At 45.2% G+C, this 13,501-nt stretch overlaps 1 protein-coding gene across 3 annotated transcripts in view; it reads left to right on the top strand.

Moving 5' to 3' along the window:
* Positions 1–13,501, top strand: part of RABGAP1L (RAB GTPase activating protein 1 like) — a 452,085-nt gene that overhangs the window by 39,099 nt on the left and 399,485 nt on the right. For all 3 annotated transcript variants that reach the window (XM_025196731.1, XM_006017708.3, XM_006017709.3), the window contains exon 10: positions 2,251–2,395. In XM_025196731.1, the coding sequence (XP_025052516.1) occupies positions 2,251–2,395 (145 nt within the window). The remainder of the gene's footprint in view (positions 1–2,250; positions 2,396–13,501) is intronic.

Raw genomic sequence — 13,501 nt, 5'->3', positions numbered from 1 at the left:
GTGTGTGTGTTTCTGTGTGTGGGGGGGGGGGGTCCTTTGTAAATCCAGATTAGAATTGGTCTGATAAATGCCGAGCTGGGTGTGTGTAAATGTGGATTGATTAGCATTTGGAGCACAGATTCCCCAGCATGCAGTGCTCCCCTGCTTATCTGATCCCAGAATTCAGTGCAGTTTTTCCTTTGGGCTTTCTGTTCTCCGTCTCCTATGTAAATAAATGGTCATCTGGTTCCATTTTGGATGCAAATGAGACCTAGGGCAGTTGCTCCCTTATCTGGAGGGCTTTAGGTATGTCTCCCACTGCATCTTAATCAGTTTTGTTTGGGGGGGGGGGATTATTTGCGAGTTGGACAGGCTGCGTCCTGTGCCAGGGTTCCCCAAGAACACGGAGCTGAGAGGTAACACCCTGCACCTATCTCCTTGAAACTTGGCAGGCTTCGTTGCCTCAGCAGGGGCTAGCATGCCTGCAGTTTTGACCCCACTGTGGCTTAACACATACACTTGACATGAGTTTTGCTTTCAACACTTTGAGGTGCAGTTTCCATGAAACCCCTGCACCTATCTCTTTGAAACTTGGCAGGCTTTGTACCCTCAGAAGGGGCTATCATTCCTATAAGTTTCATCCAAATCAGGCCAGAAACGACAAAGTTATAGGCTGTTTTGAGCTTCCCCATTATAGCCTATGGACAAAATGTCAAAATATGTTGAAACAGTTTTGACGGAACAGAACAAGAGCGGTTTCAAAACAAAACACTGTTCAGTCAAAACGGAATGGTGCTGTTTTGCACAGCCCTACTAAATACTATTTGCCAAGGGTGCAAAACACTCAGCTCTAAGCACAGACCCTCCAGATTCAGTCTATCCAGTGCAAGAGTTCCGGAAACGAAATGAAACTGCAGAAGCTATTTGATGCAGCCAGAAAGCTGAAAAGGTGCCATGGGTTCTTCATTGATAATAGGAGAAACCAAGGTTTCAAACCATTGAAACCAAGGTCAGGCCCTTGGTTTACATTATAATTTATGTTAACTTATTTTTTGGCTGACATGGTAAATCAAGGTAATACATTTTCTGAAGCCGTTCACCTTTTTCTTTCATATTCTTAAATTTGGTTCAAAAGCAAAATATGCTAGCGCTGCTTATGCAAAACTGCATCATTTTGCTATTTGATGGGACATTTTTAGCCTGTATGAAAACTGACCTTATTTTAACTGATTATGTAAACTTTGCGGAGGATAAAGCAGTCTGAAAACTGATCTAAATTTGGGCCTTAAATGGTCATTTTGGCTTCCCTTTAGTTCCAGTTTACTTAATGCCACCATTTGGTTGTGTTATTACACAGCCTTATAAAAATACAGGAATTCACAGCAGTTTGAATAATTTTAGTACAAAACATTACTGGTCTGCATGGAGGGGGGTAAAAGAAGTGTATAATGAACTGGGCCATGTAATGGAAAAGATTCAGGAATACTTCAGGTGTTTCTAATTCTTTTCTCCTAGCAGTTAATGTAGACATACTAAAAAACAATGGTTTTTAAGTTTAGACTTAATAGATACAGTGGTCAAGGTGCAGGTACATTGTACTCGGGTATTCCTTGCAGTTTGCCTGGGAAGTTATTAAGTCAGATCACAGAGAAAACAAATTTTCAGTTTTGAGTGCCTCCTGCTAATTTCAAGTACCGGCTAAAGTGTAAATACACAGGACACAAACATTGAAGGGCTTTACAGATAAACGCAGTCACTTTCATTTGCCTTGGGAAATAAAATGGCACACGTTTCAGGTGTGCTTGAAGGGCTGCAGGTTTATTTGTACTTGCATGCAATCAACTTTATGGAAGGATTTTGGGAACATAGCTTTCACAGGGGATATTGTAGTTCCTATGGTGTGAAACTTCCTATCTGATAACAACTGTAATCACTTTTACAAACTTACATTTTTATCATAAATATTTTGTTTCTATTTTTGCTATTGCTACAGTTTCCCAAGTACTATTTTTTCTTGTTCGTTCTCGGTATGCTTTTCCTACAGCTGTTTGCCTTTTGACCTCCTCTCAGTATTTAAAATTATTTTACAGTTGTGTTGAAGGTGGTGGTTGAAAAGAAAGCTTTGGAAAGAATTGTTCTCTCTGTATTTTAATATTTCTTCACCTTATGTTCAGCAGCGTTATAGTCTATTCCCATACTAGGTGACTACCACTGAAACTGTAGTTGATGAATGCAAGGGCCTTACATTAAACTCTTATTTTATGTTTTTAGTCTGAAGGAAAAAGCCATACAAGTTCTGGAGATGCAATTTATGAAGTTGTAAGTCTACAGCGGGAGTCTGACAAAGATGAAGAATCGGTCAGCTCAGTGGGTGGAGGGGGTCCGGTATCACCACAGGAGGATGAAGTAGAAGAAGGTAAGAGTCAAATGAGCATGTAAAATTCTCATATCTACTACTATTCTTATAGTATTTCTGCCTTTTATTCCTACATAGGACTCTTCATACTTGTGCTTCCAAGGGATGTTCCTACAACACCAAACCATAAAATACACCCATCATTCTGCACTACCAGCTGTAGTGTGGTAATGTCACTTTTACCATTGTCCTCTCTGACAAGATTTTTTTCCCACATGCACCAGCAAAAAAGATGAGTCCACACAGCCCTGTACATCAAAAACAAATCATCCCTACTTGCCTGCTAAACTAATAAATAGCAAACCTCTGCTAGAGGGTTGGTTTTTTTCCAATTAGAGACTTTTTTTCCCCCCACTCTCTCTAAAAGACCTTTTGTAATAAAGTGATACTGGGAAGCTCTTCACTTTCAGTAGCAGTAACGTTATTAACTAAAGCCCCTTGGTTCATTTCTGTATAACTTAAAAAAAGATTTTTCTTCATTCTGGCAATGTATCCTGAATATATTTAAACAAATATAGTGAGAGGCGTTTCAGTAGCTTGTTTGATAAAACAGGCTTGGATATTACTGTTACCCTATTTGTTATTGAAAGTGACAAGGGATTATTACAGAATTTAATAATGGATGTTTTATTAAAAATACAATTGATATTGTCCTTCTGATAATATTGTAAAACACCTTTATTTAGAAATAGGATAAATAAAACAATAGAAATGCGCATATAGGAAGAAACAAAGTGAGTTAAATTTAATGCTAATTTCCATATTTTAAATGCAGAATACTTGCTAGGGAAAAGATGTCTTTAAAATGTCACTGTGATGTGTTACTGTTCTCATGGAAACAGTATTTAGAGTGCTTTTCTAGAAGTTATCCATCCTGGTTGATGTGCAGGTTAAATGAGTCACTGCCAGTTGTTCTAATTACATTTCTTCCATTCTTATGTTTCTTTTGCAGAGTACTAATTATTAGAATGGAAGAGACAAGGATACACAATCTTAGTTCCTTTTTATCTTTATATGAAAGACCTTGGACTACAGGTTTTTTTAAACTATTGAGCTCTGTGTCAAACATAGCTACCTGGCCTCTCAGATTTTTTTTTCCCACCTGTTCCTGACTAGGGCATTAGGACAGTCCTTTCAAGGATGGATTATCTTGTAGGCCAAAAAATTAGTTGATCCATCAGTAGTAGGTATTTGGTGTTTTTGTCTATTCTTTTGTAATGCATTGTGTTGCACTCCCTATACAGCCTTATAGAATAGTAGCTCATTTTTCTCATCAAGCATCCTATGATGCCAGAAGTCTTTGAAGTATTTGTATAGTGCCATAAAAATATGCTGTGGATACAGTACTTTAACTTGCAGCTTTTGCCTATTTTCCATGTCTTCTGCAACAATCTCAACTTCAGCTAACCAAAAGATCAAGCTTTCCTTTGTTCATTATAATCCAGGTATCTCATCTCATGATTGAGGGGGGGAAAATGACACCAGTAAGAAATACATTTATTAAATTATTTCAGTCCACCTGACAGAGTTTTTTCCAGTAGGACTTTAGTGCTGTTTTACTGGTAGACCATGCATGAATTTCCTCCTGTCATGAATTTAAAATAATTTGCATTTTAATGTGAGGAGCATTTTACAGCTGTAGTAAAAGCAAAAATGTGTAGAAAAAAATTGAGATGATGATGTGTTTTTTGTTTTTGGTTTTTTTTACTATATTGATTTCATCCTGCTTTTTAGTAGTTTCTGCTTGATCACCACGGATCCTGGGTTTTCTCTGTTACCCCCCCAATTCTCTATATAATACACACACAGAGCAGTTGAACACAGTTTTGTTGATATAATTACAATTTTAAAGCAATTTGGAAGCCTACCAGTACCTCAGTCATAATACCTATGTATTTTGGCTTTTTGAGGATGTGGGCCCTGCTGAGGTTGTTCTTCTGCTACTTTGTGGTGCTGAGCAAATGTGATATGCTGGTGCCCTGCCCATGCTGTTGCCCCTCACTCCCAACCTGGGGCAGAGCTGAGTGGAGTGAAGCCAATGGGGTGGGGGCCAGTTAGGGCAGTGGGAGGATGCAGGTTGATTGTTGTGGGGCTCTGAGCTCCCCATCTTGCTGCCCTCCCACCAGGGGCCTCTGTAGTCTAGTGGGTGGGATCCAGCATAGGAAGGCAGAGCAGGGCCAGGAGGTTCGGTGCAGCCATTTCTGGAAGCCCTGCACCACCATGGCAAGGTGTTCCCTGTCCACTTGGCAGCAGTGACGGGGCACAACTCCGTGCTGCTGTCGCTGGGTGGGCAGGGGGTGCATGGCCATAGTGGCTTGGCTGGCATGGGGCTTCCAGTAGTGGTGGCAATGTACCCACCAATGCTCCCCTGACATGTTTTGGGGAGCCAGCTTCCCTACTGGCCCCATGGTTGCCCATTCCTGCCATGGTCATATATTCTTGTCCTGGGTCCCGGCACTGCCCAAGCTGGGCAATGCCCTCAGCAGGTTGGGGATGGTCCTGCCTTGAGCAGGGGGTTGGACTAGATGACCTCCTGAGGTCATTTCCAACCCTAATTTTCTATGATTCAGCCCCAGCTGCCACCCGCCTTCCTTCACCATGGCTGCCATCATTTCAATGTGCGCCTCCTGCCCCCAACCTGTGTCACTTATGCCCCTCCCCCCAACCTGACTCCCTGACTTATCTGCAGGAGCTACTGTATATCACTGCCTGGGGCTGTATTCCTGGACATGTGCTTGTGTGCACACACACACTCATGCATGTGGCGTCCCCTGCCTCTTGCTCTCTGCAGCCCCCTGCAGGCTGGAACTCTGCCAGCCTGTAAGGGGATACTCACGCTTTCCTACATTTTTCTCCTTTAAAGGAGAGAATCTGCATTTTTCCACAGCAAACTGAAAACCTGGATCACTGTTGATCACACTCACTTTATTTTTCATTTTTAAGTTGAGTACCTGTATCGAAAGAGAGAAATTTCTGCAAAATTGTGAAGTGCCCATTTAGAGATTTTTTTTGATCATTGCATTTTATTATTAGCACTGCATTTGATATTTCTGTCAACTCAGTCATCAAAACTTGCAGCTAGAGCTGGCAAAGAAATATTCTCCTGCTTAGGGGATCATGATAATCTCTTATTTAATTAATACTAAGCAAATGTCAAATCAGAAAGTGTGAGGTTAAATACTTGCTTTAATTCAGACTATAATTTAACCAAAAGAGATCCAGATATATGACAATTAAACTGTTCTGTGCTTGAAAGAGGTCTTGAGTGGGATGAATTAAGAGATGTGTTCATTGTTCTTGAGTAGTTGGGGGTGAATTATTAATGTGTAACTTTTGAATATAGACATTTCTGACAAGGGACATGACATGATTGGTTCAAGGACACTCCATTAGGGTCTCCCTTGTATAATTATTTTTTAGTAGCCTATTGCCTGTCATGAATGACGGATTTAAAATAATGAGGGAGAGTTTACATGGCTGCCTCCCCCGCCCCCAGTTCACCCTTCGGGGTCGGCCATGTAAACAGTCCTTGTGCCACTGTTGCCACCTCCTCCAGCCACCAGCTCAGGGGCTCCCTCCCCCCGCCCACCTCCACCTCCTCCCCTGAGCTGCAGGGCTTCCCCCCCAACCTCCCTGCCTCTTCTCCCCTCCCCTTCCCTGCTGGCTGTTGGGTGCGTGCGTACCTGCCTCCACCCCCATCCCTGTCCGCCTCTGCTTCCTCTTCGCCCAGGCCTATGCACCCAATTGCCACCTGCCCTCTCAGAGGCGGACGCACAGTTGACCAAAAGCGTTACGGACAGAAAGACACACAGATTAAGCCCTTTGTTATATTAATATTTTGATGAAAGTACATACATCTGGGTAAATGGGAGTGGGTGAGGAGGAATGTACAGGTGGTTGGGATATGGGATGTACGACCTGACAAAAGCACGTGGTCGTGTAATGGCAATAGCTGGAAAAAGCCATTATATTGGTAAGTAAGGAGCAGCAGGAGGCAACTGTTAGTTCCTCTGTGTATACAGGAGCTAGAGGAATCTCCTTAATAGGATCAGCAGAAGTGGTCATGATGGGAATAGGATTCTATAGTAAACATGTAGTAGGGAGTTGTATGAAGCATGTGAAATATGAGGACTTGGAGTCAATCCAGAAGGGGGAACATGAAATGGTAAGGGTCATAGAAGCTGACCCCAGTCAGGGGCAGTATGAAATGAACAGAGGCAATTGATAGCTAGTGATGAAAAGGCAATTCCCTTATGAATCCAAACTTAAACCTTAAATATCTCCCTTGCTGCTTCCTCTTGAACTTGTGCAGGCTTTAGAACAAAGCGAATCTACTCTTTGGAAAGCTTGCAGTGGAGCAAGCAGTCTTCAGATCCAGGAGGTACAGCAGGGGCTTTGTTCTGCTTAATGTTCACTTCTTATGTTAGATGTTACAGAAAAATGAAGAATAAGTAGGCCAAGAAATAATATATAAAATCCTTCCTAATGTTGGCTGTTACAGCAATAGTGGCTGTACTGCTTCCCTTCCACTGAAGTTTCTATAGCTTTTAAGAATGTCGGTCCTAGATTGGGGCATTGTTCATTCCTTGGCATAAAAGTTTCTACCTAAACATCCAAGCTACCTGTGCAAGGGTTGTGGGAAGGGAAAGGACTAAAATTAACACATTGGAAGACTGCTTGTGAGGAGATAGGGTTCTACACATGAGATTTTGGATTGGGACCATGGGAAGTTTGTTTTACCTGTTACCTTGTTTTGATTTCAAATTACCATTTGAAGATGATCTTGGAAAATTTGGTCCTTTTGTTCAAATTAATCCATCAACTTGGTGCTTTTTGTCATGAAATTGAGGATCATCAAAGCAGCTAGGTGTAAAGTTAAAAAGAAAAAACAACCTGTCATTTCTGTCTCCTGTAGTCATTAGAATAACTGCAATTTAGATTGATGCTTTCATGATACAGATCTGTATGATTCTACACTACTAGTTCTCAGATGCTGGCCTGACCCAAATATATTATGCTTATCGTGCAAAGTCAAGTCATTATATTCAGAAAATATTCTAAAAGTAGGAAATTGATTGTAAGTTATCACGCTGTTTTGTTTTTTTTTGACAGACAGCTGCCAAAATGCAAAGTAAAATTTAATTAGTGTATTGCAATTATAAGGCAATTTTAATGGATATAATTCCTTAGGAAACTTTTATTTTTGTAAATAAGATCTGCAAAGAATGTTCTTCAAAAAGTTTTCTTCTTTTAATGAATTGCTCATAGTTTTAGTCAGATTATACTGTTTACCAAGCTTCTGTCTCTGGAAGAGGACAGGTCAGTTTCTTATGGAATACCTTTTTGCATGATTTCCTAGTATGCCCTACTGATTGGAAAAAGGAAGCATAGATGTAGCCTTCCACTCTCTGGTAACAGATTACTTAATGACTGTTAGACCTGCACCTTTGTTGAGACGCTGGAGATTCAACTGGAGTCTTGCAGTGGCAATGGCATGAGTCTCTCTTGAGTGTGGCAGAGAAGTGAGAAACAAGAGATATACAGAACCATGTTAGAAAGATCCATGAAGAATCAAATACATTCCAAGGCAGTGAAGTAGATTTATTTTAACAAATTGTGGGGGCAGTAGCTCAGAGGTCTAGAATTTAAGGAAAAGAGGAATGTGAAGCAGAAGAATTCTCCTTTGTCCCTGGTGTCTGGCAAGATTAATTTTCTCTTTGGGATCAAGAATAGAGGAATTGTGTATGAGGAGAATGAGTGAATGGAGTAGAGGTTGGAGTTGAGTAGAAGCTGGAGACTGGAAACTGAAGGTGAGAGGAGCTCCAAGTGGATGAGGGGCTTGAAAACCCTAAGAAGATGGAAGAAGCTAGTATGGTGGTTGGCCCATGAAGAAAGGGTGGCTGGAGTAGTGGAGGAGTGAACATTGTTTAAAGATCTATAATACTTATGATCAGATAGCAGCATATATTGAAAAAGTGGACCAAAAAAGGTATGGTGTTGGAGGCTTTACTCAAGAACTAGAAGTAAAATGAAGGTACAGGTAGAAGAGGATTTTGATTGGTGGTTGATTTATTGTCCTTGTGAATGTACCTGTTATATATACCTTTATACCAGTATATACCCAGATAAGTTCACAAGGACAATCTTTTAGGACAACATTAGCCTTTGTTTTCAATCGATCTTTGTTGCAGTCCCACAGGATTTGATTTTTTTTATGCTATCGTTTCTAATGAATGCAAATAGATAGCATGACTGTTAAAATAAATAAATAAAATGGACTCCCCCATCTCATTTGTAGAGGTTGTACATTCTGTTCCCCAGCATTAAACCTTTTTGCAACATTGCAAGTTAACCTTTCAGTCATTAAAAATACATTTAATCAACTCCAGCAGCAACATTATTGTGCTGTTCAGTAGTTTCTAATCCTTCATTTAACTGGTGAAAAATTGAGTACAATATATTACATTTTTCTTGCCCAGAATGATGTAATGTGCATTCTATGGTTTAATTTGTCATTTTAAAAATTATTAGCAATTCAATTGTGGACTCTCAGCTAAAAAAATTAAATATGTTACCTTGGCTTTTTTCTATGTAAAACATATCCATGGGCTATTAACCTATCTAGAATCATAATAAAATGACACAATTTTAATATCAAATAGGAAATTGGAAAGTCCTATGACTGTCTTCTGAGTTTCTTTGTAAGGAAAATTGCTAGGGAGTGAAAAATAGCAGCTTAGGTTCTAGCAGTATGAAATCTTTTTATTTTCTTCACTCAACCTCCTTGGCCCAGTCGGGCTCTTCTGTGGGACTTTGTGATCTGCAGGATGGGAAAGACTTAGTGTTACATTCCTTCATTCCATCTCCACAGAAAGAGAGTACAAGATGTGGCCAACTAGGTTTGCACTATAGGGATTCTCCCTCTGATAGCCTCCATCAGCAGATGGTTCTGTATGAAAATTTTGTGGGCACAGTGTGTCTCTGTAAATCAGGGGTGGACAGTTATTTGGGCTGGAGGGCTACTTAAGTTTTGGTGAGCTGTTGGGGGCTTCATGCACACAGGCACATGCATGCTCCCTGCCCTCACTCCGTGGCTCCCAGAAGCCCTGATAGTGGGGTGGAATGGGTCAGCATGCAGGCCTGTGGCCAGGCTCTATCCCCTCTGGGCAGCACCTGGACAAGCTGTGCTCAGGCCCTGGTGGCTGCTGGCTGGAAGCAGGCCCACCTGCCCGCTCAGAACTGCATAGCAGCTGGAGCTGGAGCTGCCAAGGCCCAAGTACAGTTCAGCCAGGGCCTGCTATGTGGTGCTGGGCGGGTGGAGCTACTTCCACTCAGCATCCCCTGTAGTGCCGGGGAGATGCAGTCCTGCCCTGTAGGTCCTAAACATCGCCCGCCAGCAGAGGCCGGGGACTGAGCGCAGCTCACTCAGGGCCTGCAGGGCCAGACTGCATCTTCTAGGTGCCATGCGGGATGCTGGGCAGAAGCAGCCCTGCCTGCCTAGCACTGCATAACAGGTCATTGGTGAGTTGTGTTCAGTAGGGCTGTGCAAAGCTTCGGTAGTCAAGTCGATTAAATTCGGAGGGGATTTGGCCTGATTCGGTGGCCGAATCGCTGAGTCCAAATTGAACCAGGAGACCCATTAAAAGGTCTGAACAGATGCGGAGAGATTCGGTGCCAATTTGGAGAGATTCAGCCATAAACTATACAGGCAGCAGTCCTCAATGATGCTGGACACAGCTGCTTCCAGCTGGTAAGTCTGTTGTGGTGGGCAGAGAGGGGAGGGAAGGGGCATGGGGGGCAGATCAACACCCCCACAGCGAGGGAGGGATTGGGGCTGGAACAAGCTGCCCAGCTGGGGTGGGGGGTCATGGGACTTGGGGAGGGGTCTTTCTCCACTGCATGCCACTGTGTGCCACTGGTCCAGGAGCCGCTCTTCTGATGGCTCCTCTGGCAGCTCTCTACTGGTCCGGGAGGGTATGGGAGCAGGCATGTGCCTCCGGATCTGTGTGGGGTGAGCTGGGCCAGGATGTGCTCTGGGAGGCTAGCCCCAGCCGCCTGCCACCGGGCTGCGCTGTGCAGGGTGGGCGGAGCCAGGGCTGTGCTGCAGGCGGCTAGCCCCAGCCGCAGCCCAGTGCTCAGCCCTGGCTCTGCCCACCCTTCAAAATGCAGCCTAGCATTGGGGGCTTGCCACCCGGAGCACGGCCCTGGCTCCATCCACCCTGCAGAGCGCAGTGGAGTGGGAGCTATAGAGGGGGCTGCAGCCACCCTAAAATTCCCCATAGTTCCTGCTGCTTGCCCTGCCCCAATCTGGATGCATGTGCCCACCCACATGCCCTGCTTTCAGTTCACCCAGCTGGGGCGGGGCTGGGCAAAGCAAAGCCGTGGCTTGTCCAGGAAGCATGGGGAGGCTGAAGTGGCTTCCACTGCTGCTTGTCGCTTATCCAAGGCAGTGAGGTGGCACCATCCCGTGCTGGCTGGGTGAACGGCAGGGGGGCATAACCTCCACTCCCAGTGCCTTCTGCTGCCCGTCTGGAGCACAGCCCAGCCTGCCTTGCACAAATCTGGGGGCACACGCCCGCTTGCATGCCCTCCTGAGGAGCCACCAGAAAAGCAGCTCCTGGACTGGTGGTGTGCAGCAATGCACAGTGGCAGCAGTCCCCCTCCTCGAGTCCTACACCTTCCCCCCTGCCCCAGCTGGGCAGCTTGTTCCAGCCCCAATCTCTTCCTCGCTGTAGGGGCATTGATTTGCCCCCCCATGCCCCTTCCCTTCCCCTTCCGCCCCTCACAATAGACTTACCAGCTGGAGGCAGCTGTGTCCAGCATCGTTGAGGACTGTTGCCTGTATAGTCTACGGCTGAATCTCCGAATCCAAGTCAGCCAAATCAAATTGGGACAGTGATTTGAATCACTGAATCGAATCACTGTCTCTCCGAATTGGCTGAATTCGAATCTGAAACAGATGCATGTTGTATGGTGCAGTGCTGGATGGACAGGTAAGGTCGCTTTTCCACTGCAGTGCCTGGGTGATGGAGTCTGGCTCTGCAGGCCCTGGGTAGGCCGAACTCCATCTCCCAGGCTGCCACATGGTGCCAGGTGGGTGGGGCTGCTTCTGCTCAGCATCCCCGGTGGCACAAGTAGAGGCCAGAGCTGCTACCTGCCTGTAGAGGCAGGGGCCCATGTGGCTTGCCCAGGACCTGCTGTATGGTGTGCTGCCTCTGCATGGGCTGGATAAAATCAATTGGTGGGTTGAGTCAGCTTGAGGGCCATATTTTGTCCACCCCTTCCTTAAATGAACCTGTCCATTGGTGCATCTCCTGAGATTCATGAGTATCTTGTGGGAATATATAGTCTGTGAGCACTAATTCTGTAGTTACTCACTTTAGGGAAAGTCTTACTTCTAATGAATGGTGAGAAGTAATTCTCTAACTGTTGAATTTGTTACTGTAGTTCTTTTGTTTGAATAGGCAGCATTGGATACTAAGGTCCTGAAACAGGATTCTCTTTATGAACTTCTATTTGTTTTGAAATGTAATTTTTAAAATCTAGTGCCTGCATGTGCAACTGTGTGTGTACATTTAAGTGGCATACACTTACACATTGCATGTGTGCAGGGGTTTAAGTTTAAACTGCCAGACTCATCCACTAGTAATGCAAGTTGAGAAGAAATGGAATATTCAAATATATACAAGAGTTGACACCTATGTTTAAAACATTAAATTTGAATATCTGCTCCTTTGGTTTCAGGTTAGATCAGCTTTGTGAAGTGCTTAAAAAGGTGGTTTAGAAAGTTTTATTTATCTGCTAATTTAATCAAAGGCTACCATACAGCCACTTCAGTTTATGCAGTGTAAAATTATTTGACATTTTTATCTTTTAAATAATAGATGACAGTAAATTGCTGGTTGCAGCTTGTGCAGAATGCAGAAAGAAGCCCTCCTGTGAGATTGAACAGCTGCAATCTTATGGCTGAGCTGTATTCTTTACTTTGGCTGCCTATAAAAATGGTATAATTGCTTCTTACTGAAGTGGTTTGAATGTGTTCTGAGACATGGTCTCCCTTTTAAATATATCTATCATATAGTACAGGTTAGTAGAAATGTTTAGTACACTGCTTTAATATTTAGTTGTATTGATAAATAAGTATTCTAACATTATAAAAGCCTAAGTCTGTCTGTCTATCTGTCTGTAACGCTTTATTTGTGCTCTGATTGGCTGTCTCGGCAGCCAGTCAGAGTGCCCTACACAGACAGGGACAGACAGCAGAGTGCCGCCATGACAATGGGGACTGAGAGGCCGGAGGGGAGGGGTGTGAGGGCAGCTCTGCTGGCCTCGCCCTCTTCCCCTGCTCCTTGGAGGCAAAAGGGGAAGACAGGGACCAGAGTGCTGCCATAACAGAGGGTTTGGAGTGGGGGGTCTGCTTCGAGCCAGGAGCTGGTGCCCCCCCCCCCAACAACACCCAGCAGGGAGGGGAGGTGCGGGGAACAGGGGAGAGAGGGGAGCGCAGGGGTTACTGGTGACTGCGCCCTGCTGCAACCATGACCTCTGCTGCAGTCACGGGCCCTGGCCCCGGCCCCAGCCTGAAGTGGCCAGGGGGAGGCAGAGAGCAGCCCTGGCCCCAGCCTAGCCCAGCCCAACGTGGCGGGGAGAGGTGGGGAGTGGCTCTGGCCCCAGCCTGAAATGGTGGGGGAAGAAGGGGGGCGGGGAATGGCCCTGGCCCTGGCCTGAAGCAGTGGGGGGTGGGGGAAGGTGGAGAGCAGCCCTAACCCCAGCCCGAAGCGGGGGAGGGGGAGGGAGAAAAAGGCCTGGGCCCAAGCCCAAAATGGCAGGGGGGCAGCGGCCCAGGCCCCAGCCCGAACAGCAGGGTGGGGATATGGGGAGCAGCCTAGGCCCCTGCCCTGGCCTGAAGTGGCAGGGGGAAGGGGGAGAACAGCCTGGCCCAAAGCAGTGGATGGGAGGTGGGGAGTGGCCCAGGCCCCACCTTCCACCAAAACGGCGGGGTGGGGGAGGGAGGGAATGGCCCAGGCCCCAACCATGGCCCAAAGCGGCGTGGGGGAGGCAGGGAGTGGCCCCAGCTCCGGCCTGAGGTGGGTAGGGGAAGGGCGACAG

The sequence above is a fragment of the Alligator sinensis genome, unplaced genomic scaffold (genome assembly GCF_000455745.1).
Source record: "Alligator sinensis unplaced genomic scaffold, ASM45574v1 scaffold31_1, whole genome shotgun sequence".
In the NCBI taxonomy this organism is placed as follows: Eukaryota; Metazoa; Chordata; order Crocodylia; family Alligatoridae; genus Alligator; species Alligator sinensis.
This window is presented reverse-complemented; position numbering and strand designations above follow the sequence as displayed.